The sequence below is a fragment of the Netta rufina genome (assembly GCF_964035555.1).
Source record: "Netta rufina genome assembly, chromosome: Z".
NCBI classification, from domain to species: Eukaryota; Metazoa; Chordata; class Aves; order Anseriformes; family Anatidae; genus Netta; species Netta rufina.
In genome coordinates, this window is record NC_140126.1 from 7177463 (window position 1) to 7203750 (window position 26288).

At 43.7% G+C, this 26288-nt stretch overlaps 1 protein-coding gene across 1 annotated transcript in view; it reads right to left on the minus strand.

Moving 5' to 3' along the window:
- Window positions 1-347: 347 nt before the first annotated feature.
- The window catches only part of CCBE1 (collagen and calcium binding EGF domains 1), a gene marked incomplete at both ends in the record, with an annotated part of 92895 nt that continues 66954 nt past the window's right edge, over window positions 348-26288 (minus strand). Inside the window, 9 exons of the mRNA XM_084304851.1 lie at window positions 348-581; window positions 1648-1683; window positions 2215-2250; window positions 2343-2482; window positions 4457-4577; window positions 9883-9989; window positions 14998-15135; window positions 15875-16009; window positions 21488-21540. Of these exons, the coding sequence (XP_084160977.1) occupies window positions 348-581; window positions 1648-1683; window positions 2215-2250; window positions 2343-2482; window positions 4457-4577; window positions 9883-9989; window positions 14998-15135; window positions 15875-16009; window positions 21488-21540 (1000 nt within the window). The remainder of the gene's footprint in view (window positions 582-1647; window positions 1684-2214; window positions 2251-2342; window positions 2483-4456; window positions 4578-9882; window positions 9990-14997; window positions 15136-15874; window positions 16010-21487; window positions 21541-26288) is intronic.

Below are 26288 nucleotides of genomic sequence, written 5' to 3' on the forward strand. Positions count from 1 at the left end.
TCCTACGCCCGCAAAATCTAGGTACTGGGTCATTTGGACACAGAACCGAAGGTAGGCAGATGAGATGCTGTGGTCTGCCCCATTAACAAGCGTGTGCCTTAATCCTGCTAGCCCAATACACTAAGAAGGTTTTCCTGATAGTCTAGATACAATGCACAGTGCAGGCTTGACGGTATGGAATTACTGCAAGGAGGCCACCATGAACTGGGAAAGTTACAGTACAGGCAGCATGGTTGGGGAAAAGCAAAGAGAAAACTGAGAAATAATATATATATATATTTTTTACATTGTCAGTGCATTTTTATAGTGAAGAACTCTAAAGGGGGTCTATTTGTCAGTAGGCATAGCTAAGGATGGGCTGCCTTCTGTATCCTGGAGTCTCTGGGTGATGTCCGTGGTTTGTAGTCTTCTCCAGATCCAAAATCCACTGTGTCATGATAGTTTGTAAATTCCTGAGGTAATGGAAACTCCTCTGTTGATGAATGAGTCCTGTGTCCGAACACTCTCTCTTGCAGCTCAGCGATGTCATTCCTGATGTCTGCCATCATCAGCAGTAAGAAGTCAAATGAACCTGGTGGGCCCTGCAGCCACAAGGTATGGTCATTAATCACGTTCCACTTTACTCTTACAGTTTTCAAACAGGTCAATATAATTGCCCTTGCAGGGGTGATTCAGTAAAATACTGCTTCATAACTATTGCCAGGAAATAAACGCCTCTTTTCAAATCAACCTGATCAGGAAGCATTTTTCAAAAGGCAAATGTTTTTGTAGACAGTCTATATTTACTAGGTTCTCAGCTCTTTGTTATTTAACAACTCATTTGCTATATCTGCCTCCTAAGAGCATTTCAACACCTCATGGGAACAGAGAGAAATCTTGGTTCCTTGTGTTCCTTCATATTAAAATAATAGAAATTACATGCTTAAAATAACTAGTTAATTGATAATTATTAATATTTATTACAATTATCTGGGGAATGCTGATGTCTGGAAGTTAATTTTCAATACATTAACCCCACTGCAGTCCATCACTTAGTGAACTTATTAGTAATTACATTGTAGAAAATACTGCCCATTTTAATCTAATTTCAGAAAAAAATTATTTCTTTTAAGCTGTTGTCACACAGTAAAGTATGCTATTTAATACTGAGAATATAAATGTATGAGAATTCTCTCACCAATGAGAAAAGACTGCGACAAACAAAATTTTAATCAATTTCACCTAAAACCAGATTGTAAATATTCATCCTTCTCTTGCTGATTTGCTCAAAGTCCCAGAGAGAGATGAGAGGCCAGATTTTAAAAGGTTTGAGAGATCAAACTCCCACTATGAGTGAAGCTGAAATGTACTAACTAGCACTTGGCATGGGTTCTTGTGTTTCTGCCTGCCGTAGGGTGGACGGGCACTTTCTGCCTTCAGTGTAGCATCCAGCGAGGGAGGAGGTGTGTAGGAAAGAAACTTGGATGAAAAAGAGTATTTTCTTTCTTTCTTTCCGATAACCTTTTCTGGGTATGTAAAGTGACATTCACTGTGATTTTGACAAAGGAAAGTTTTTTTTTTTTCTTTCTTTCTTTGTTTTCTTTTGGTTGGCCTGCTAGTAGCCAGCATCACTTTGCTGTTGAATTGCTTGCTGAGAGCAATACTTACAGGTATCCCCTTTGGTCCTGGTGCACCTCGCTCCCCCTGTAATCAATACCACCTCAGTTAGTTTGCTGTGACTAAAGGAAACCAAAATAGCAGTTTACCTTTGCAGACTCACTGGCTACAGATCTAGAATCATCAGTGTTTGCTAACTTTGCTTGCTGAGAAAAAGAAATGAAAAGAAATGAAAAGAAAATGAAGTTGGAACAAATATATCAGGAAGAACACAGGAAATTGCCACTGGCTCTAGTGGGAGCAGAGTCTGGTGCTTTTGATATTTCTCCTAGACATTAACAAACAGACCAGTTAACAGGAGAAATTCACAAAAGAGCAGTCTAATGAAATGGGCTAACACATCAAAGGAAAGAAAGCTGCTTGAGAGCCTGGCATGGCTATTATTTGCAAAACTTAAGGAACATGAAGCACAACATTGGAGAAGAAAGGCAAGAGGTGATAAGAGAGTGGGACGTTTTCAGTTTAGCAAAGGACATGTGGAGGTAAAAGGGTGTGACTGCAAGTGCATAGAACAGATATGCATGTGCCTGCCTTGTGGAAAACAGTACCTCTCCTCACCTTGCTGCCATCTCTCCCTGGTGCTCCTGGTGGGCCCTGCAACAGAAAAGAAAGTGTTCACAGGGACGTGACAGGTTGTGGAGCTTAGGCCAACCATGCAGTGCATGACAGGAGGTGAGAATACTGACCACGGGGCCCCGTCTGCCCTGCTTAATATGGGATATGTCTGGAGATGGGCCCATGGGTCCCATTGATCCACGGGGGCCTGGCTGTCCGGGAGGTCCAGGTGACCCAGGAACTCCTTGACTCCCTTTCGGTCCTGGAGCCCCTACAATCAACAGCAAAGGTTACCTGCAAGGGAAAGCCTTCAGGACACTTCATCAGCACGAGCAGTGGGGACTGACTATTTTTTGAACCACCCAATGGGCTTGTTGCCTTAACACACCCAAATCCACAAATCCACAGCAACACAAGCAACACAGCAGTCATTTGAGACATTACTCGTTGTCACAGTGGGTACAAGAGATCTTCATGAAACAATTAAACATTGTGTGTTCAAAGAAACAAAGATCTCCACTGCCAAGCAGTTAGGGACACAGACCAGGGTTGAAAAGAAAAGCAGAAAAGCCTGATTTTCACACAAAGAGAAAAAGGGAGAAAGAACAAATCACATCTGAGAAACATCTCATAAAAAGAAAGCCTCAGAAAACTCATGGAAATGTTGGGTTAAAGCCATCTACATGACTGGCACAGAAGCAAACCCTTTTCAGCAGTGGTTTGCACCTCTCTGTTTCCCAGGACAGCAGCCAACATATTAAGGCAAGAAAGGCTCTGTTCTTGCATTTCACTTTATACCCTTTTCAGCTTCTGCTGGTTCAGCAGAGAATGTTAGTTTTTACAAGGCACCAGGCAGCAAAATAGAGGTTTATATCAAGAAAAACACTATGAAAAGCAAAACACAAGATAAGGCACCTGAAACAGAATTTACACAAAACAAAGATCGTTAAAGCATCACTGGCTGAAGTGCTTTGTAATTAGAGGGGGGAGCACTTTCTTCATACTGAAGGCACATGAAAGACACAGGAAATGAAAGGCCGAGAGCAAAAATGGTTCAGCAGGACAGAATATTTACAGCAAGGGTATTCATAAGGAGTAAAATTAAGTTCAGTGATGAACCTTTCAGACTCCTCCTGAAGACCCGGCCGTCCTGTTGCTAACGGCGGGGCAGGGGAAGAGGTCAGCGGGGATGGTTTTCAAGCAGAACAGAGAATTCTACAGTACCTTGGACAGCTCAGTCATGGGGAAACCAGATGGAAGAAATGCAGAGTCAGGCCTATGTTAGAGAGATTGCAAGACGGCACAATGTACATTTCAGAGTCTGATGCAGAGTCTCTAACCACAATGTCCTTGCACTTATGTTATACTGAAGGCTGAAGATACTCGTCCTCCAAGAAAATGAGATAAAGACTCAAAAAAACAAAGCAAGACTGCAAAAGTGGGGATAAATGGTGGGCAGTTCAGTAGGTAGTAAATCAAACCTGGTATGAAATATCAGCTAGTCCTCAGTAAGAGTATTCCAGAAACTTGGAACAATAGTAAAATTCCTTGCATTTATCACTAACCCCAAATCAGATCTGCATTCAATGGATTTAGCAAAACTTTTACTATCACTGGCTGCAGGTTGCAGGGTGTCTGGCTTAAGCTAGAGCCTTAGTAACTCTCTGCTTTTCTCATTGTTTCACTCTATACCTTAACAAAGTGCAGAAGGTGTGAGTGGAGTTTTACTTTTCTTTTCAGATTCCTTTGAATCTAGAACACAACATAAAAGCAAGAAATGAATCCTTGTAGAACAAGACAAGGAAAAATAAAACAGTTGGCACAAACCTCCGCAAACTGAAAGCACATTTGCTGCTCTACTAATGACAGTGAGCTAAAGTAATAGGTATTTCTGAAATGAAATGGGGAGTGTTTAAGACACAGTTAAGAAATGGGAAATGACATCTGAAGCAGGTGAGATATCCCTGGGAGAGGGAGCACTTTAACACGTACAGGACAAACACAGTTTGCACGCCAAGAAATACATTGAGACTAAGAAACACAATGGAGTGATGTTAGACAGTTCGCAGAGGCTGACTGAATAATGACTGCAAAGTTTTTCTTTTTCAATTTATTGCAAATGCCAATATAATCATAGCAATCAAAATATGTAACGCATGAAATCCTATCATACTGAAAGACTGAGGCTTATTATTTTTACTCATGGCACTATTTCACACTTACGTCCCTCTGGTCTGTATCTTACCTGGAGGACCTTGTTGGCCAGGCTGGCCTGGGGGGCCAGGGATATAAGCGTTAGATGCAAGCACTTTTTCACCAGTGATGTGTTTGCTAAGATCAGCAGCATTATTTGGTAGCAAAGCAACCTGCCAAAACCAAAAATCACAGTAAGGCCTCCATCATTCATCTGGATAAACTGCATTCTTGATTAAACTTTGATGTGGACAAATAGCACATTTAAGTGCTTCAGGAAAATGTAAAGTCTTTATCCATATCTTCATTTATACTAACACTGTTCTGGAGCCACCGTCAGGATTGCACTTCACATTATGTGAAACAATTTAATGCGTTATAACAACAGCATAACCACTTTTCCCCAATAACAGTAAAAGAACCCAGTATGAGCCCAGCTCATACATATGGGCACACTACTGGAGGGTGGCTGCATGCAGATAATTGCCTCATAAGGTGGAACATGACGTGAGATCTGGATGGAGGATCCTAGAGATGATCCACACTTCATGCATCTTATACCTGAAAGATACTCTCTTATACCTGAGAGATACTATATGGAAACATGGCACCCTTTGATTTTAAGGCATTTATACCTTCGGGTACTTTCCTTCCCTTGGGGTCTGGAGCCAGTACCATGTTAGAAACCCTGATGTTTCCCATTAGGCTGTTCACCTTTCAAGTCATCATGGAAAAACTGCAAGTCTACCCAAATGGAGGGCAGGAGAAATTCAGGATGGATACAGCAACAAGTTGCCAAAAACTGAAGGCAAATAACTGCTTGGATCTTCTCAGAAAACCCATTTTTCATTATGTGAATTTTCCTCTATTCATTCACTGTGCTTCCTCAGGTCAACATTTGTTCAAGTTCCCAATTGCTTGCACAAGTCCCTACATTTTCATAGGTTTCAATAGAAGACCAAAATGCTTTGTGGATCTGGCCCTGTAACCAAGCCATTTAACCCAATGGATGTCTGCATCTGCTCTGCATAAAGACACAAGGCACAAGCAAGTGAGAATGCAAGGAAAATTGCATACTGTGGTTTAAAATGTCATTGTCCATCAAATATCAGATTCTGCTTGCCCAGATTGAATGTATTTAATAATTAAACACATTTTAAAACATTCTGCAAATACTTAGTCTCTGCAGAGACAGCTGAAGGGAGACAACAAGCCAGAAGGCCAGTCTACAGCGAGGAAAGAAGTTTATTAATAGTGAATGGCTGCATGTACAGTTGGGAATTTTGCTCTGCCAAACAGAACTGAAAGGATATTTCAGCAATACCAGGACAGATCTGGGTCAGCTTTGTTGCTGCCCTGAATAAACTTGGCTCAGTGGATTCTGCAACATTTGCGTGGAAGAGCTGCATTAACTAAAATACATGATGACTCCTGCTGTCTGGTAGTGCTTTTAATTAGCTATTTGGAATTCCCTTCATTGGACTGTTCTCAAGGCTCCTACTTGCTTCTGTAATTATTTGATATATGTCCTCCTGCCCTTATTGCAAACCTAAAGTTTGAAAATATAACAAAGCCATGCACTTGCAATACATAGTGTAAGTGAGCAAATTTCTTTTGGGAAAGAAGTTATTAGTGAAGAAATGCACTTTATAGGGCAGACAGTGTTGGTTGCAGCTCTGGGTTAGATGCACCAGCACAGTTCTGAAGGAAGAGAAAGTGAAGAAAGAACATTGGAAACATTAAGACAGTTCCTGGTGGCACTTCTGAAACACTGTCTTGGTGTTTCAGACTGGGATGCAAAATGCGATGACAGGAATAGGAGGATTTATCATCCATTTGTGACTTGGGCTTTGGAGAGCATTGCAAGTTCCAAGGGCACTATATAGAAATTAGGCAATGTGATGCAAGTCTCATAGGAATTTGGTAGATTCACTCTACCTCCCCTGAAATCTGTGGTTGGATGAGTTCAGCACTTCACAGAAGCCCCACTGGGTGTGCTTTATGTGCTTGCTCACAGAAGTGGAACTCCTTACTTTCTGCTCACACAGAAAATTGGGATCCAACGTACCTACTGCTTTGGGGTGGGCCCTGTGCACTGTCATCTTGGGTTTTCCAAGGAAAAGCTCCACTTATCAATGACCCCTCAGCCTTAAGTGTGGGACCGCTGCAGCTAAAGGGCTGCTGTGTGGGTCACAGCACCTTGCGAGGAATTCAGCAGCTGGGGGCTGTCACAGCTGCATTGGCCAGCAACCAGCCTGAGGAGGTCCCATAGCCAGCTTTGGTCAGCACACTACAAATGTGAGACCCTGAGAACATTATATTTTTTGGGAAAAAAAAATATATATATTTGTGAGAAGTCATTGGTGAGACTCAAACAGGCAAGGATCACTTCATTTCTTCCAGTTTTCCCCAGCAGAAACGCTTATTCATGCTGAAGAACAAATAAGTGTTTCTCCTTGGGGGTGGCAGATTAACTGATCTCCTCTCTAGAGGAGATGAATGTATGTAAATTTTGGACCAGATCCTACTTGGGGGAGCTTTTTCTTACTGTGTAGCCCCTGCTCCGAACAGCTCCTCAGATTATATTGCAAGTGGCCAGTCTGGATTAAAAAGATGCATTTAGTAGCAAAGACTCATTGTGAAAATGATTTTGGAGTATATTCTCTTCTGTTGAGTAAATAAGGTACTGACTTGTTCTGGCCAGCAAGGCTGTTTCAACAAATAACTTAGTAAGTTAAAAAAAATATTAAAAAATCACATAGCTGCTGTGAAAGCATCTACACATGCTTCCCCACTGAGTCAGCTGGACTTAAGGCATACACTATGAGTGCCAAAATACCCAGGCTCTGGTCTAGCTCACTGCTCTTTGATATTTTCTGGCCAGAAAATGGCTGTTACATACACTGGGGCCAAGCCATGTGTTTTTGATGTTGACTCACATCCTCTCAGGGACCGGCTATACTCACTAGCTTAATTTCTATTTCACCTTTTAACTGAACCAAGATTGTGATCCAGAGTGACCTTGGCGTTCTCTGTCCATTGCTCCAAATCTTAATGGCCCTTGAAAAATAATGTTTTTCCATGTGCGTGCAAATATTAGTAAGAGTAAATTTTAAAGAAAGACAGTGCTAGACACAAGATTCCCATAAGTTCGCTGTTGGATGTTGCATCTGGTATTTTGGGTGGTTTCTAGGCAATCTGTGGTTTAGATGACTTTGACAGAGCTTGATAGGAGAGTTGTGGAATTTTAGCACAGATTTCTAATTACGATGTTTAAACACATCTGTGCAATAGGATCTAGCAATGCTCCAACTCCAAGAGCTGAACTGCTTACTAGACTTCTTAAAAAATCATTGGCTGCATGTCAACATGCCAGATATCTTTCCCCTACTTCTCCAGCTTCTGCTTTTCCTCCTTCATACAAGGTCTGAGGTCAGCCTAGGGCTACCCCCTCCCCCAGTAAATCAAGGGGAGAGTGTGTCCCACTGGATAACCAAGTGAGTTGACTTTCTGTTCTTGATTGTTGAAATACCATACGCTGGATTTGGAATTGATGGTGCAATCCCCTCCAAAAGGTATTGTTGCCATCACCTCCTTCTTTTAATACGATAGCTAGTCTGTTCTCCAAAGGTGGCAGGGACTTGAGTTCAACCCCTCCTTTCCTAAGGAGACCCAAAACTACACCTCCCACCTCCAGAAGCACACCCTGCTTTCCAGTTATAGGGTTTGCTGGACTGGATCCTTCTCAGGCTCTTCTGCTAAACGTAATTTCACATAAAGTTCATAGAATCCCAAAGCCTTAACCACAAGGCTAAAGACTTATTCCCGTAAAGTGTCTCTCTGGCAGGCAGTAATGAATTTTTTTGTACAAAACAGAAAAGCTTTTACCACAGATACTGAGAGGCGTCCTCCACAGAAGAACTTGGCCACAGGGAGTGGCTGGTGAAACACAAGGGTTTGTGTCTCCTTGGGCTGAGGAGCAGGGTGAGGCCAGATCTCCTCTCTGCATGGGCAAAAGCTCTCCCTGCTGTGGGGTAAAAGATGCTGAATGCATCTGGGGATTCACCTCTTCCTGCTCTGTCTGTACGAGGCACAACCCAGTGTGCTTCCTCTGAGGATGCCAAATCAATCAAGTCCCACTAGGAAAATACCTGGGGAAAATTTAGGCTATGGACCATGATGGGAATTAGCTAAGAGGCAAGAGCAAAGTGCTTGGCATGGCCACAGATGCCATGGAACAAGTGCACACAGCGACAGGTACCAACAGCGTTAGGCTCCCAGGACTGCGTTTGGAATAACAGGCACCTAACGGTGGAAGCCAGACACATAAAACTTTCCATTAATCCAGGCCATGAGTCTCCACAAATTCTTGCAGCAAACTAGTTGGCCAACAGCATGGTCCCAGATCCCAGAGCGGTGCGAGCCTGCTCAGCCTCACCGCCTGCGGCTGGACAGGCAGCCGCTCAGCAGCACCGCTCCGCTTTAACCCGCCTGCTGTTTGCTAGCAGGGGCTGTTTGAAAAACAGAATTTCTGTCACACGTGGATATCCATCCACATTTGTCCCCATACCTGATACAGAAGCAAAATACGGAGCAGATTCCTTTCTCTCTGTTATAAATTACATTAATGAGCAATATTAAATGCAATGAGTGACTATGCCAAATTACGTTTTGATACAATTAAAATAAATGTGTTGCCCAGGGGAAATGATTACAGCCTGTCAACATGAATTGCTTAGACTGTTACTGCAGAGCATTTCAGAGAACCTGAATGTTTGGAGGAGGTGTCACCAGAAAGGGCATTACACCTGTACCTCTGCACATGGCTCTACAAACCCTGTGCTGGGTTATTTCAATCTTACCAAAGTGCAAAAGGAGGCCACATATACGAGCAAATAAAGTTAAAGGCCAGGGGAAGTTTTAAAATGCATTATATACTCTCATACGGACACAGATGAAAACAAATGAAAAAAAAGTCTTGTGGCTGAGGGATTTTTCTTTTCTAAAAAAAATCAAAGCTAATGTGTCTGCTAGTGATGTTTCTGTCTAGCCACACACCTCCTATTTGGCATGCATCCCGTATCAACACCCTGGTAGTGCAAAATCATGTTCTCCCACGTTCCCTCATCACCAGAACGTCTTGCATTTACATATACTAAAGGTGGATCGAGTCCAAAATCCTCTGCATTCAGAATGAATGAAAAGCTGAGGACAACACAGCTTGCCAAGAAACCTGGGCTCAGGCTGCGATGGGTGTTTGCCAGACCCTGTCACCGTGAGTTTGCTTAGAAATCTGCTTACAAGCAATGCAGAAGCAAAAGGAAGAGATGCCATTCCTACACAACTTTAAATCATGCTGCCATCATCTTTATGGGCAGAAGAGCCACATGGCAGTGACAGCTCTGAGCACTTAAATTTGAACTCAGTTGTCATAAAACACGGAGGTCTCATAACAACACAACTGATCAATGTTCATACCTTTTGCTTCAGCTGTAAAACTGTCTGCTTTATTTGATGGAACTCCTTACAAGAGGCACAGCATGTCCCTGGTTTCGCCACGCTTTCAGATTTCTCAGGAAGCCCAGCTGAAAGAAAGTAGTTTCCAATACAAATATAAAGATCCAAGGGAAAGAAAGTTCATAATATAATTGCAAAAGCAACTGGAGTCTTGAAGGTTGTTGCATTTCCCCAGACTGTGAAAAGAAGAGGCAATCTTGCCATTATTAATGCTCTGACTGTGAGTTGCTGTGTAAGGCTGAGCAATTTTGCAGGGATAGCTCTGAGCTCATTTTTAAAGCAGCTGTTTCCCGTTAATAGTCCCTAAAGATTTTTCTTTTTTTTTTTTAATACCTGAAAAAGTTAACACCCTTTCTTTTATCTTTGCATTTAGGGTAGGCTATTCCTACAGATCTGAACTGATTTACAGTGCCCTGAAGGGCAAATTTTCATACCCTATAAATTACAGTAAACCCCCTCATGACGCGGTCATTTCATTTCACTTTGCACAAGCTGTTCTTTATCATCTCTGGTCATTCCTCCATGTGATGTAAGCACCCTGACCAGAGATGGGGATTGAGATTAATGATCGGGATTTAAAGCCACATGAGAGAACAGGTCACACCACTTGTTACTACACAAGAATGGGATCTTTTCAAGAATCCTTGAAATGATTCAAATAATAAGAGATCTCGCAAATGGTATTTTTGTGCCCTTTTTCTAGTCCCATACACAGGGAATCATCTCTACACCATAACCAAACAAGCACTGTTTTAACAAATATCAGCTTAAAGAGAAATGTGGTTTCTAAAACACAGGGTAGCATGTATTTGCAAACTCTAGGTAAGCTTTTTTTTTTTCTTTTTTTTTTTTTCTTTCACATATAGTTGTTGAGAAGCACAAAGCATATCAAGGCTCTGCACGTGATGCCTAGCCTTATATGATGTTACCTGTAAGGGTTATTGGACACATTTGAACTCTTCAGAGTGTGTCCTGTAATGGAAAAACTCTGCAGCTGCTCCTGGTTAAAGCCGATAAATCTTCAAAGTCTTCAAAAAGTATTGACTACAATGTACTTAGGTATTACACTGTATTTTTTTCTTGGGTCTACACTTCATCTTTTCATAAATGTGTATTGATTTTGATCTGCAACATTTTTAATACAAACAGAATTTTCTACTACTAAAGATGTGGTAATTGACTTTAAATGTTTACAGGGCCCAGCAAGGAACACTGCTGCCATCAGATGGCCACCTATGGACCATTAATGAACAAATTTAGGAAAAAAAACACGCCAGCTACCTGCTCCTAAAAATGCAGACCAATGGCATTGCAATAATCCACAAAGTCCCCCATATTTTATTTATCATGTGTCTGACTGTAAGTATGCTGCTTTTTGAGCTTCCCAGCCCCTCTTTATAGCACATGGCTTGGTAAATACCTGAACAGCTTTCTGTACCTTGTTTGGATAGCTCAAAGTTTATTGTTAAAAAATACTCCTGGAGCTTTTCCAGTGACCTCTACATAAAATTTAATAGATTTTCACCAAATTATGTCTGTGCTGTCTCCAAGATAATTTGTTTGGCTACAGCATCTCCAAACTTCATATGGTGATATCTGAACATGCAGCACCTGCTCGTTTCCTCACTGATGCATTTCTAATATTAATTATTTTGATTTTACTTCCTCCAAAGCCTTTTTGCCTATCCCTGATAGAATAGAGTCCACATTTAGGGTTTTTCCCTTAAGGAAGAGCTGTTATGATGCTGTAATTAAGACACCTCTTGATATTTCTACAAGGTAAGTCTTCTCTTGACCACGAATCAGTACTCTGCCTCTCTCATGGAGTTCTTCACCCCTCTCCAACTTTTCAGCCTTCTTTTATAAAACTGGAATGTTTTGACATGTTCACTTTTGGACTTGCATAGGATTTACAGTGACACATATAAAAAGACATTTAAAAAATGTCCTTTTCAAAAAATTCCCCTCCAGACTGTTTTCGGTACTAGTTTAAACCAAAATTTCTTTTAATAGGTATCTTACCAAACAGGGTCCCTCATAAAACACACACATTGTGTTAAGAAATGTTGCTGACAGCAACATGCAGTCATAGGGAGAAAATGCCAGAGCCTCTGCTGCTTGAAACCTTAAGAAATCCCGCTAGAGTCAGTAGAATTATGTGCAGATGAAGGAGCGGTGAATTTGGCCTTTTGTTTCATTACAAAATCCAGTTTACCTTCCAGAAGGATGTGATACACGGGTCTGTTGATAAAACAGGGCTGTGACATCCCATGGAGTTGAACATGTGTGTGGGGGGCTCAGCTAGTGTTTGGAAAACATCATTCCAGTGAGATTTCTGCAACCCCAGTTGGACTGATTTATCTGGGGAAGAAGTCCAACAGCATCACATAAGCAAGTGTGAGCTGCGTCCCGGGAGAGAGGTGGAATCCCCCTAACTCATACCAGACAGAAGTGTTGACTTGCCCAGGGAAGGAGTCATCCATCCAACACTTGCTCTGCCCCCATCCAATCCTGTATCAGGACCAAAATATGAATAAAGCCAGGATAAGGCACGGATAAAGCCAGAAGCCACCTAGGACAGGCCAGAGGGGGCAGGAAGCAATTAGACGAGAGCCTCCCACGCGCAGCGCAGATACTGAGGTCACCTACCAGGCCAGCATTGAGCAAGACACTTACATAACCTGATTTCATTGCACTAAACTAAAGTTATTTCAGAGAAGGCTGAAACCAGCCTCATTTTAGGAAGGGTTTCTGAAGCATCACGGGTGATGCTCCTGTCCTGATATGAAGCCCCGTGGCGCCTCTTGATAAGAGAGGCTCAGTGCAGAGCGGTGTGCTTTCTTTGCCTCTGCTTGAAGGCTCTGGTTTGCTGGTGCTGGAGGAGAAGGAGATGCTGGCAGGGAAGAGCTCTGCGGGGAGCTGTGCTGCGGGCAGTCTTTGCATGGAGGCTGTTTAGTGGATCATCTGTGTTGTATTATCTGTGCTCAGCCTGCTGAGACCGTTTAATTTGCCTACTTCTGAGCGGGTAGCTGTATTGTCTCTGTCAAATGCAACATGACTGTGGATGCGGGAAGAATGCTCCTTATTCTAGTGCTCCCCTAACAAATCCAGAGCACTCACTCGAGCCCACTTGTTGTAGCTCAGAGTCAAACAAAAAAAATAATCCTGGACTGCAGCGTTCAGGCAGGACGAACATGTGAGTAATAATTCCCCAGGAAACAAGCAGCACGCGTAAACCTGGAGAGAGGGAGACCCTGCATGTCTCTCGCAGTAAATCACAAAATAAAATTTAATTGTCCCAGCCGCCGCGAGAAGCAAATGATGTGTTGCTTCAGAAGTGGTCAGGCCAGCAGGCGGTGCCACGAAGCCAGCATCAAGCCCTGCTGAACGGCGAAGGTCAGGCTCCTCGTCCCTTCGTGCTCCTTGTCCTTTCGTGCTCCTCGTCCCTTCATCCTCCTCATCCCTTCATCCTCCTCGTCCCTTCATCCTCCTCGTCCCTTCGTGCTCCTCATCCTTTTGCACCAGCACGCTGGCAGCCTTGGTATCGTTAGCTCTGGAGCCCAGCAAGGTGACTGAAGGTGCCCTTCTCTGCTCCACACAGCCAAATCGGGAGATGTTTGCAGAGATGGGGGGCATTTCATTCCAGGTTAGCTATTGGGACTGATGTCTTTATGGCCCGTGCAGTGTAAAATGTCTGTTTTTCAAATATTGGAATGATTTCCACATTTGTGAATGTCCTGAACTGTTGGTTATCTGGAATGCTTTGGACATTACCCTGTCAGGAAATCTGAACTAGCAAGAAGAAAAGTTAGCTAAAAAAACTATTTGCAAGAGGGTTATTTATGTTATGCCTATTTCTTTAATGACCCCCATATACTTATAAGAGATAAAAAAAAGATAATAAAAAAATGAAAACAACAAGAAACAACTCATGTTAATGGAGTGGGCCCAGATACACATTTTCAGAGGAAAATCAAAATTATAAATTGCTTTGGCCATCCTGTGGGATTTGAAGCACCCAGTGATATATGTGCTCAGGCAATAATAGATGAACCTATGGTAAGTTGCCGTTCATCAAAAGCATATTTTTTGTTTTGTTTTGTTTTGTTTTTTTTTTTTCCAGAGCACAAGTTGTTCTCTTTCTCCCTCCTTTTTAAATTACTATATCTGTATTTAATCTGCAGGACTATAAGTGCTGTAATTTAATAACTGGGATGAGGTCAACAACTTTAAAATCATTTACACACAGAGCACATTTATACTCTGAAACCAAGCGAAAAGGAAGAACAAGTCCTTGCTCTCACCCTTTTCCATTACAAATTACTTTCAGTAGAAAAAAAAAAAAAATTGACCGCAGTTATGAGAGACACAAACTAATTGCAGGTCAGCAGAATTCAAGCGTTACTCAACATAATTTAGCTATTGATTCAAATAATGCTTAAAAATACATGGAATTCCCAGGCAGTCCTCCTATGAATGCCTGAGTGCTCAGAGGCACCAACCACCCAACCCATGGCCATTTGCTGATCTCAGATGGGGGCATGTAAATGCTGACTAAACTCACTGATATTTAGTTAATGGATGAAATTAATGACAGGTCAGCACTAGGCAAATTTTATTCTTGTGTCTCTGGGCTATCCAGAGCTGGGATAGTCCAAATTGATCTGGGAGTGAAATAAGGCTTGTAGCTGTTGTGTGATCCAGGAGAAATGGTCTAACCAAAGCTGTAAAGGTGAGTTTCACTGTTCAGCCACTCTGCCTGTTGGGGGTAAGATGCTTTCCACAACCTTCAGAGTATTTCCACTTTTTCCTTACAGATGTGACTTCTGCCTTACTTACTGTGTGTATGCAACTCACGAAACAATGGTATTTCCCAGGTTCCCAGGTTTTTCCAGCTTTCCCACGACCACATCCAGACGGCTGTTGAAGATCTCCAAGGAGGGAGACCCCATAGCCTCTCTGGACAACCTGTGACCCACCACCCACATAGTACAGAAGTGCTTCCTGACATTCACACGGAAACTCTTGTGAAAAATGCCCTGTGGCCCGAGACCTTTAATCCCCACTGGCATATACCTTTATCTCCCTTGGTGCATGTCCTGCCATCCTCCCCACGGGTGTAGCCTTCGTGGCACTCGCACCTGTAGCTGCCCATGGTGTTGATGCAGATCTGAGAGCACAGCGTCCCATTGCTGGTGGCGCATTCATCAATATCTGGAGAGGAGCAAGAGTCGAAAATGTCCTGAAGCTGGAGGTTTCAGACCTCAAGTACAATAAAAGACTTTCTTTAAAGCTATTGGGAGAATCGGAGTTTAAATAAATGAGTAATTACAGCACTTCTGCTGGTTCAGGCTGGAGCTCTGTGCAAACTGCAGAGTTATTAACACACCATACATTTTATCTGTGAGCACCATGTGACAGTTTCTTTGCATGGAATAGGTCACAAGCAACGCTTGATCCTGCAGACCTTGTCTCCCTGGCCCAGCAAACCCTGCAGGGCATGGCTACTGAATCAGGGAATACTAGCCACATGAGCAGCACAGGTAAATGGAACATCCTGTATTAGATACTTGCCATCCGAATCAAACCCCAAGGATTTATTTTCCTAATGAGGCAATGTTATAGTGCCTTGAGGGTTATGGTTAAAATCATGTCCCTCTTCTCAGGCCAAGGCTCCAAATGCTGCTCAAAACCCACAGGAGGAATTAATAAAGGGAAAATTACATTGGCATGATGCTTCAAAGTGCTTAGGTGCATATGGCTTGTTTTAAGGACTACCTGCCAATAATTTCAAGGGGATTGAGACATCTTAGTTCTGGGGACCAATCCTTAGCATAGTTAAAAATCACATTTAATCTGTAATAGGAAAGAAAAAGAGAAAGGCTTCAATCTAAACTGAAAGTCCTGAAGAAGTAGGATGCATCATTAACCAGGGGTAAGCACTTCTACCCACCCAGGCAATACGGCTTCTCTCTGTTCCTGTGCCTCTCCCGGTCGTAGCGATACCCAGGATAGCAAGTGCATAAGACCCGTCCAAAATTATCTGTGCACTGCTGTTCGCAAGGAGCTTCAGCACAGACATCGTAGTCTGGAGAGAGAAAGACGTGGTTAGGAGAAACACCAGTGGCAGCAGCTGGATGATAGTATGGCAGCAAATATTTCACCTCTGTCTTTGCTAATTAATAAAATTGTGCTACATTGTTTTTAAAGGTTGAGGAAACCTAGAAATGAAACGCTCACAAGACATAAGCAGAGAATTACAATAAAACCGTAATTGCTCATCACCGCTTCACGGTAGCTGAACTATTTCTTAAAATTGGATTTGAAGTGAGGGGCATTTTCCCAGCTGGCAGAATTTAAGAGCTCTTCTCAGAAATATTGTTACCTAAAAGCTTTTAGCTGTTTTCCTTACAAATTTTTAAGTGCTGATATCAACATTTCCTATGCAAAAATACTGTAAAACACTGTGAGGCTAGCTGCCAAATCCTGGCAGAAAGTATATCATGAGGAAAAGTTAATTAAGATCACACAGTAATTGTCCAAACCCAGCTATAATCCTCCCAGCTAAGAACACTGTTACAAAACCATCATCACTCTTAATAGCAGCAACGTGAGGATATGATAAGTTGCTGGCCAGGCTGCTCAGTGAATTCCCAAAAGACTTTCTGAGGTCCCACTCTGAAACCCCAAGGAGGGCTGTTTCTGTTTTTCTGTTTCTGATTTCACCATTATGCGGCAGCAGAGCTGAAGGCCAAGAAATGGACAGTGGAGCAAAACATGGTCTGACCCTTACCCCTGCCCTGCCAGAGACAGGATCTGGTCCCTGGTGCCAGGCTGGCGCAGCCCCCTGCCTGCATGCAACCACGGGGAACATTTTCTAGGAGAAGAAAGGGGCTGAAGAAGCATCCAGCCTCCAAACCAGCACAGAAAAGCTTGTTGAAGGTCAGTTTTTGTGTGAAATCCAGTGGTAGTTTATGCGACCATTTCAGAGGAACGTCATCCCACTCACAGTGATCCACCTTGTTTGTTGCTGAGCATCACCCTCCAGTGACGAGGCACCGGGGGGCCACAGCAGAAGAATCCTGTCCCTGCTCCAGAACTAACACAAACTTACATGTACGTGTTATGACTGAATTCCCAGCAATGCACTCTGTTTCCATACACACGATATAAAATAATTAAAGCTCAAACTCATTATTGACTCATGCTAATGACTAGCAGACTTCTCTGGGTACAATGACTTTTTCCGAACAATTACAATGAACTAATAGATGGAAAAGCAAGTGAAACCACATTTGCTGTATGGAGGATCTAGAACACACGTGGAGCACTGGGGGCAAAAGTGACAGTGTGCCAGGGCACAGAAACGTGCACAGGGCTTAACAGGCTGCTGTGGTGCCAGGACTCCTGTGTCACATCAGAGCCCACTTGACCAAAAAATGTTATTGTACCAGTGCCAGGCATTTCCCCCCTGGTGCTTGATACTTTCTGAGTAACAGGCATCCTTTCTTTCTGTTGTACTCCACAACGGTGCTGGCTTCAAGTCCTGCCACGTCTGCGGTGCTGCGGTGGGGATGGCAGTGGGACCACAGTGCCAGCAGCCAGGGTGGAATAGTGCAGAACCTTGCCCAAGCTTGGCATAAAAATACAACCATTGCTTTCAAATATGACCAACCTGGGGGCTAGTTGGGGCTTTTTTGGTAGTGCTGGGGCTGCAAACTCCTCTTACATTTGGCACTAGTAATTGGACACAGATATAAAGGATTCATGGTGTGTTTTCACCTGGGTGTGGTTTCAATTTTAATTTTCCACTGACATAAAATAGGTTGATTAAAAAGAATGGGCCAGTGCAGCAGACTTTGCTCAGTGCCCTCACTGAGCTGAACATGTCTGCTTCATAGACAGTTGCCTACACAGATGCTGGATTTGACCTGTGTCAAAATTTGGCCTGTTCAGAGTGGAGGCAAAATTAACTCCATCCTCACTGGGTTTCCATGAATAGATGTGCACTAACAAAATCAGAGAAAAAGGGAAAGCTGGAAGGAACCACCTTCCACCCAAAGCAGGATTAGCTACATGTAAACCTGTCCTACGACATCCAAGCAACCTGCATAGAAAGCCCTCAGGGATGGAAGTGCCCCACCTCCATGCTGTCTATTCCAGAGATGAAGTAGCCTCACTGATAGAAAGAGGTTTTTTTTGCCAGTGTCTGTTCCAAATTCCCCTTAAAGTCATTTATCCTTCTCTCCTTGGCCATGAAGAAGCATTTACTTTCCCCCTTGGAGCAAGTTTTCACATACTTAAAAACTGTTATCATCTTCCCTCAGCCTTCTTTTCTCTAGACTAAACAACACCATTTCTTTTTAATCTTCTCTCTTTCACCATTTTCCACGTAAATACTCTTTAAGTATGGTTTTTGCATCCACCTTAGCAGACTTCCATCAAGACATTTGCTTCGTTTGTGCTCATACAAGGCTAGGGAAGGGCACAGGAGCTAGAAATGCTCCCAAAACTCCCTGCCACTTGTTTGCACACATTAACCCAAACCACACAGTGGCTGTGGCAGGTCTCATGTCACTGAGCTGTGTGTCCCCAGGACTTTGGTTCCAGGTAGTGTGACACTCTTGGGGACAGTCCTCACTGCTAGGGCAAAATTGGGCACAAGGTGCTGCAGCTCTCAGCTGTGCTGCAGCACTTCTGTGTGCTCTGCTGAAACAGGGTGCAGGCTCCCTCCCATGTCCAAGCCCATTTTCTGCCAGCCCAGTCTAAGAAATGTGGTTTGAGGATGAATCAAAGCCACATGATGAGGATCAGGCTGTTTCAGGCTTTAAGATAACATGAAAAACTGTAGCAGAGTAAAAAATGTCCCTATGTATGCTTCCGTAAATTCAGGAATGGCAATGCAACGTGGAAGATTGCACCAAGGAAGTTTCTGAAACAGCATTAGTGAGGAAAGAGCAGGTCTGATTAGCATTTGCCTGCCATAGGGTAGTTTGCTGTGAATTAATCCACAGCCAAAAAAATCAATGAACAAACCAGTGATGGGAAGCTACACACCAAAGGAAGCTGCTTCAGACTATTGCTCTGCTTTAATCTGGGGGACACTACAAGACAAGAGCTGGCTGGGGCTGTCAGCTTTGCTGGTCAAGCAGAGCAGAAATCAGACACAAGAGGCAAAATCCCCTCAGTGTTTCCTGAGGATCGTTGTTCCCTGCTCTTGCAACAGAAACCCAAAGAGGGATGCTGAGTCCTGAGCAAATGAAATGCGGGACCTGGGGGTGTGGACTTGGGCTCACTGGACTGCACTGATCACTGCTGCTCTTCAAAGGCAGACAAGAAGTAAAAGGACGGGGACCAAAGATGGACATGGAAAAAGACACAACCTTTGGGAAAAGTGTCTGTTCAGATAACAGCTGCCTGAGGAGGAGATCAGTGGGCCCTCTCCTCTAGCCCTCTCCCAAACCTCCTCCCGGCAGCCACCACTGAACTGCAGAGAAGACAAGGCTGGGATCATTCCTCCAGGCTTTGACTTGCCAGCACAGGATTAAAAGGTGCAGATGTGCTCTAATAAACTCACATCTGCAATGCATTTATGTGCCTGTGTCGAGATATGCATTTCATACAGCTCCTCTGTCAAGATTATGCCAAAACAATGTGTGAAGAGCCAAGTGATGTATTGTAGCAGAGTAAACGAAACGAGTGCTTCACTGAATCATGTTTCTAGTCCCTACACCGAAGGCCCAGACTGCCTCAGATGTTATTACAACTGCCGTGGCCTGTGAAGTTCAAGGCAAAATATAGATTGAGCTGAAAAAGGGAGGTGGAGATATAAAGGGAGGGAAGCCACTGCCAGCAGAGAAATCCAATTAATGGCAGAAACACTCGGGTTACTGAGATGTAGTTATTAGGCAGGATTAAGTGAAGTCAGTGGGTACACAGTAAAAGCTGCTTTCATAATCACCTAAAACCTCGAGAGATGAAAATTAGAAGTGTACAGTAATTTATTGCCGTGGCTCTCACTTTATTTTTCCTCCTATTACTTCTCCTGCTGTATCCATTATCTTTAGTGAAGAACCAGCATATAAAAACATTACAATCGCTAGGAAAGCTGGAGGCCAGGCTGTAGAGACCTGGCTTCCTTCCACCCTGAAAAGATTCAGGGCTTCTGCCTCCTACGCATGAACAGCCTTGTTCAGACCAGCACAACCATCTCCTCCAAGTGTCCATCTTGTACTGGAGCCATCGTCTCTCATTGCACACACCAAGACAAAATTCACTGAAAAAGTGTGGGCCAAGGACATCCTTGTGAGCACCAGTGATGCCCTATCCAGCTCCCCAGGTTGGCACTGTGAGCTCTTCCTTATGGAAGCAGCAAATGTACAGTTTCTATTTTGAGATTATTATTATTGTTATTATTATTTTTTTGCAACCAGTCTGCAAGTGTTCCCAGCCAAAAGTAAAAGAACAAAGTAAAAAAAAGAAACAACAGCAGGATTGGAGATTGGGTTATGATCCCTGTTGGCTGGAGATTGCAACCCAAAAAACATCAGACTCTCCCAAGCATGTTAATTTGTCACGTTTCTTTCCAAAACATCACCGTCTCAAACTGACAAGACTCTCAAGTCAACACGAGGTTTTCCATATGTCATCAAATAGAAGAAGGATGTGTTACCACAAACCATTTTCTTAACCTGCTTTCTGGAGGAAACAAGGTTTATTGGCTTGTTGTCCCTGACCATTTGTTCTGCCTGACAGTTCCTCCGCCCACATAACTTCAGAATCAATTTCATCCAAATTGGGCAAAGTGCTAGGAGTGACGACTCACATGGAGCGGTTGGCTGGGCAGACCAAACAGAGGTCTCCACCACGGTTAAGGCAGGCAGACCTCAGCCTTTTTCCTAAAAGAGAGATGCTATCAGTGACTCTGAGCATTGGAACCCTGCTATTGTAGTTGCAAGGCCTCTGGGCAGTCTGTCAGGAGGGGAACATTTCCTTTTCACCATGGCATGAACTACCCCAAGTAATTGCTGGCCTCCCTGTGCCCCTGCTGACAAGAAGGCTGTGCCCACGACCAGGAGAGGAGCTGGAAGAGAGATGCCCTATGGCAATGCTCTCCCCTTGCTGGCATCTTCAGGAAACAGGTAACCAAAGGCAGGACTGACCCACCTAGTCACCCTGTGCGCTTCCAAGCCAAAAATCAGCTGTGCCAGACCATGGGGTAGCCAGGGAGTGTGTGCTTCTGGATGCATGGACAGCCGCTGTGCGCACAGCCAAGAGCAGCATGTAGCCCTGTGCTTGCACCAGGTCATATTACAAGATCTGTGCGGCCACATGTACTCAGGGGAGGATCAAGGCTTGGCATGCTAAGTGAAAATTTTGGAAGACGCTGATTCTTTCTATTTTCCCAACCATTTCTTGGAAGCAGTCCCCCCACTGATACACGAGGTACAGCCCAGCCTGTGGTTTTATCAGGATGCTCTTCCAAACCAGCAGTGCAGAGAACAGGGCAGACAGGGAAAGACAAATGCACAGGGATGCAAAGGGTAAGAACAGTGAAATCACATACCTTCAGGGATGCACTGTCCAAGAACAAACTTATAACCCTTACAGCATTTTTTCCTGAAAAACAATAAAATAAATAAATGAATAAATAAATGTGTTCTTTAAAGGCTGGTGCTGCCTTTAAAAACAGTCAAGGATAGACTACTGTTATAGATGAGATGAACGAAACCAGCTCAGGATCCCAAGCTTTGCAGTTGGAGGTGTCTCAGCATTAAAGAACATAACATGGGAAGCCACCACTCAATTAATGAGCCATCTGATAGCTCTGCAACTCTGCTCAGGGAACCAGACAGAGGACCACAGACATTTGAAAACCCTGTTTCCATGTGTTGAAAGGGTGCAGCGTACCTTGGCCCTGTCTTCATACACAAGCCAGGTCATAATTTTCATGATATGCTGAAGGGTGTTTTCAAACATCCGTCATTGCAATGTAAACTTGCAGAAAGGGGAAAGCCTCAGCTAGGAGTTCACACAAGATAAATGTTATCAGTCATTTCTCATTTTTAATAAACCTGGAAGGTGATAAGTGAAATATATTGGGTATTTCATTTGGAGTGAAAGAGGGTATCTTGTACAGGTGAAGTATAAGTGAATATTCAAAAACCGTAGTGAAGATTCAATAGGACCAGACTTTTTTTATGTGCCTGTGTTATGAACAAAGTTGAAGTGCTGAGAAATTAATTCACTTCTTACACACTGGCCTGTAATGACCTGTAGGTATTCAGACATATCAGCCTGTTTGCTTTGTAGGCAGCACACTGCAGCAAGGCTGCAGTGTCCCCTATCACCCTGAGAGCTAACCACTGCAGGGGCTCAAGTTAACGTGAGTTTTGGAGGAAAAAAAACAAGCACATTTTTTACAAATTCACAGTTTTGTGTGAGTTGTGCTGAAATATCTGCAATACTGAGAAACCACCCATTCAGCCTTATCTTTTAACTCAATAACTGACGTAGAAGAGTGCTAAAGCCATGGCAGTCAATGACACAACACTCCCCGCGACAATCTGCAGCCATCACAAATCATCATTATGCTGAACATAAATCAACTGTCAGTTGCAACTGACCACTTAAAACAAACAATGCATTACTCCAAACTATGTAAAAACAAACTTTGGCTCCATATTTTATCCACTTCCAAAGATTAGCTGGAATATAAATTATGCCTAATGAAGGTTGAACATCTGAAGAGGAAGCCTCGCTTTGTTATGCAAACAGTGGTCCCTCATTAGACTTTTCTCCAAACACTGCTGTGAAGTTTTATCTGCAAGACAAACAAATGCAGGAGGAATGGGTTCAAAGGTGCATCGGGGAGGCTGTTCATACACTGCAAGCCACGCCGAAGGCTTTCCAAGTGCACATTCATCTCCTCCTGTCTGCAGAAGAGGGGAGGCTGATAACGGCTTGCTCGTAGCTGCTTTCTGGGGGCAGACACAGCCCAGCCTGAGAGGAGAGATGGGAGAGGAGAGGAGGGCATCCCTACCGTGAGATGCTGGGCTGTGGGGCTGTGCCAGCCAGAACTATCCAAAGGAGAGGGGAACAGCAGCTTTCACCATTTCTTTCCTTCTTCCACCCGATTTCCAGTTTCTTTCCTTCTCCCTGGGAATTCCCATACAATTTAAAGGCTTAGCCCCCTTGAAAATCCCTGAAGCAGCTTGGGCAGCACAGGCAAAGCTCAGAGCACACAGCCTGCTCCTGGGGAAGGGCTCACCCTTAGGTGCCTTACAGAGCCACCCCTCTCCTCTCGAATCACCCAGCTTTTGGGTTGGTTTTCTTGTGGCTAAATTAAGGTTCTACATCTTTCTGCTTTATTTTGGTAGCCAGACAGCTTGCCCCATTCAAACCTCCCTGCTACACCTTGTCTGACTACAACACACACTTAAAGAGCGGGCACATGGCTCCTTGTACCCTGTGGCAGGAGGAAAGTCTCCACGCAATCAGTCCCCAGGCACCTGAGAGATGGCAGGTGATTTTGGGAAAGCAGCAGAGCCCAGGAGCCTGCCGCACACTGAGCTATGGCCATAAAATATTGCCGTGGCTCCCCGAAGTGCAGACTTAAACAGCGGCTCACTCTAGGCAAGCCAACGAAAAATCGTGCTGTCCTAGCAAATGTCCAAGCCCTTTCCAAAATCAGTAGCCTTAATGGCATCTTGTGGGCATGAGTTACATAGGGAATGAGATGTCCTTGAAAAATTATTTCCTTGTCTTGAGCCTCCCTTTCAATTTTGTTCAATTTTTCCATGATTAACTGGCAAGGAGATTTAGAAATATTTTCTCCAACTACCTGAAGATTTCTCCAAGTGATGAAAGCCTTAAATCACACTAAAAGAAGTGGATGACAGATGCCCTGCCCTCAGACTCACACTCCAGAAACCAATTCCCTGTGAGACTTGGTTCCCACCTCAGGGTTGTGGATCTCTTTTAGTGTGGTCCACACTCACCAGCAAGCTTCAGCCATCAGCATGATTTTTCCAGGGGAACTGTTACTTTGGGGTTAATGCACAGGAAATACAATATGCCAATACTGGTTTCCCCGAACATTACTTTGCAACCCTGGGACTCTTGCATGCTTTCCACATTCCTGAGGAGAAATCTGTCAAAATGATGGACACACGAGCTGATCATTAGCAAAGGCATTTTAATAGCAATACTCATTTTCAGACATCCAGCTGCAGGTTGACATGTCTAATCAACGTTGCACAGCAGCGATCTCGTTATATATAATGAGAGGAAGGGGGGAGGGGGTCCCTACTGATAATTTTAGCTACTGAATAACTTTCAGCTCAACAGTTGCTGCACAGCCATACGTGTGAGCATGCAGCAAACACCAACAAATAGGCAGCTGGGCAAGAAGCTCAGCCTCTAAAATCTGGATCCGCGGGGAAATTAAGTCAATTCATTAACATTGGGTCTGGTTTCCAAAAGAAGAAGCTTTTGGCAGATGTATCTGTTACAGCTTTTAAGAGGGTGCTTCAGCTGCTAGAAAGAGGAGAGCAGCCCAGCAACTTTTGATTTAGGGTCAAGCATGTGATACCAATAAACAACCCCATGGCAGGCTTTTGTGGGCTGTTGCCTTGCAGGCTGGGAGGGGAGCTGACCTTTCTGCATGTCCCCCCTCCCTGTGCCCAGCACACAGCGATGCTCCAGCACGGCCCCCCCAGCCCCGGTTAGCTGCTCGATAGCATCGCCCCAGACAGGCAGGACGAAAGGCAAGATGCAAAGAATGCGGCTTCATTAAGCCACAACTTTATTAAGTTAGCTTATCTGGGAGCTATCAGCAGCGCGGGCTGGGACTCCTTCCCATAATTGTTCCCACCTGGTGTACAGCTGCCGCCACCCCCAGCCCAGCTCTGGGTCTGAGCCAGGACACCGGTGGCTCTGAGCTGGAAAGTTTGGCTGTGGGAGATAGACAGGGGGGGTCTCTGGGTCCTGCAACAGCTGGAGTGCCTTGGAAATGCAAATAATAGCAGGGTAGTGAATTAAAGTGAGAATTAACCTGTATCTGCCAGCACTAATGTTGCAGCGACCTGGCAGGTGATGAACGGAGCTTTACGATGTGTTATACAGGTTTTTGTTAATTTCAGCAGAAAGGACAACTCCTGAACTTTACCACAATGATCGTGTTGTAAAAGATACATGATGGCCATGTAATGACTGAAAAAATGGGAAGGGGAGATGTGAAGGGAAGGGCAGGGAAGAGAAAACCCAATGCTTTATACTGGCTTCAAATGAACATAATAAGTCAAGGAGTCTCTTGCTACAGATGTCAAAAGCAGAAACAGGAGAGTCCACTCTAGGAAATATTTGTCTCCTAGGAGCAAAGCAGACACAGAAATCCCTATGCCGAGACAGAAAGTGAATTACTACAATAAAATATTATCCTTGCTTTTTCCTTACGACATGGAGCCTTTGAGGCAGCTCCACCCAGAAAAAAGCAATTCGGGCAGAGGCACAGTGAGATGTCTTCCCTGGAAGATGCAGCAACTCAGTAGGTGGTCAGGCAGGTCAAATCCATTCTGTCTGACATGATATTTCTGACCTACCCATGTCAGAAGAGTCGCAGCTTAGGGGCCATAAGAGCTGCTTAACTCTTATGAGAAAATAATGATAATACAGTCAAGCTGTCATTGCAAAAAACCTCTCCTATCTTCATCTCATATTGCAGAACTGTGTCAAAAACGCAAACCAAAAGAGAAAAAGTGTGCACCATGAGAAGCAAGTGCCAGGAGAGGGTTTGATATTTCATTAGAAAAGTGAATCCAGAATATATTCAGCATCCAACTGTCAGAACCCTGAGAACATCATTCATTGTCTGACAATATTTCCATTTAGTGCTGGCAGTTACAAAGACAGGACAACTCATGAAAAGCCAACACTTCTCCTGACAAACATATTTAATTAAAAATCCAATTTCCTATTGGGAAAAGCTAGAAAAAAATAACAAGACTTTTACGGACACAAGTTTATAACGTGAACTCAGAAGAACTGGGGCCATATCTTGAAGTCCTGAGTCAGCAAAGGCTGTGGCTCAGCCGCGTTTAATTGCACAACGGCAGACTTTGTCGGAGTGGCTCCTTGTTGTGTCTGCATGGTGTTCCTCTTTGATCATCCTGACTTTCAGAAATACACAGTGCAGCCAAAATGCAAATAGAAAATACAGCAATTAACCTCCAAAAATAGTCAGCTATGCAAGCAAGCCAAGAAGGTACCTTAAAAAAAATCTTTATTTTTTTCTTTCTTTTTTTTTTTTTTTTTACTTTTTTTTTTTTTTCTTGTATTCTATGTGAAATTCATATGCAGGCCAGGTC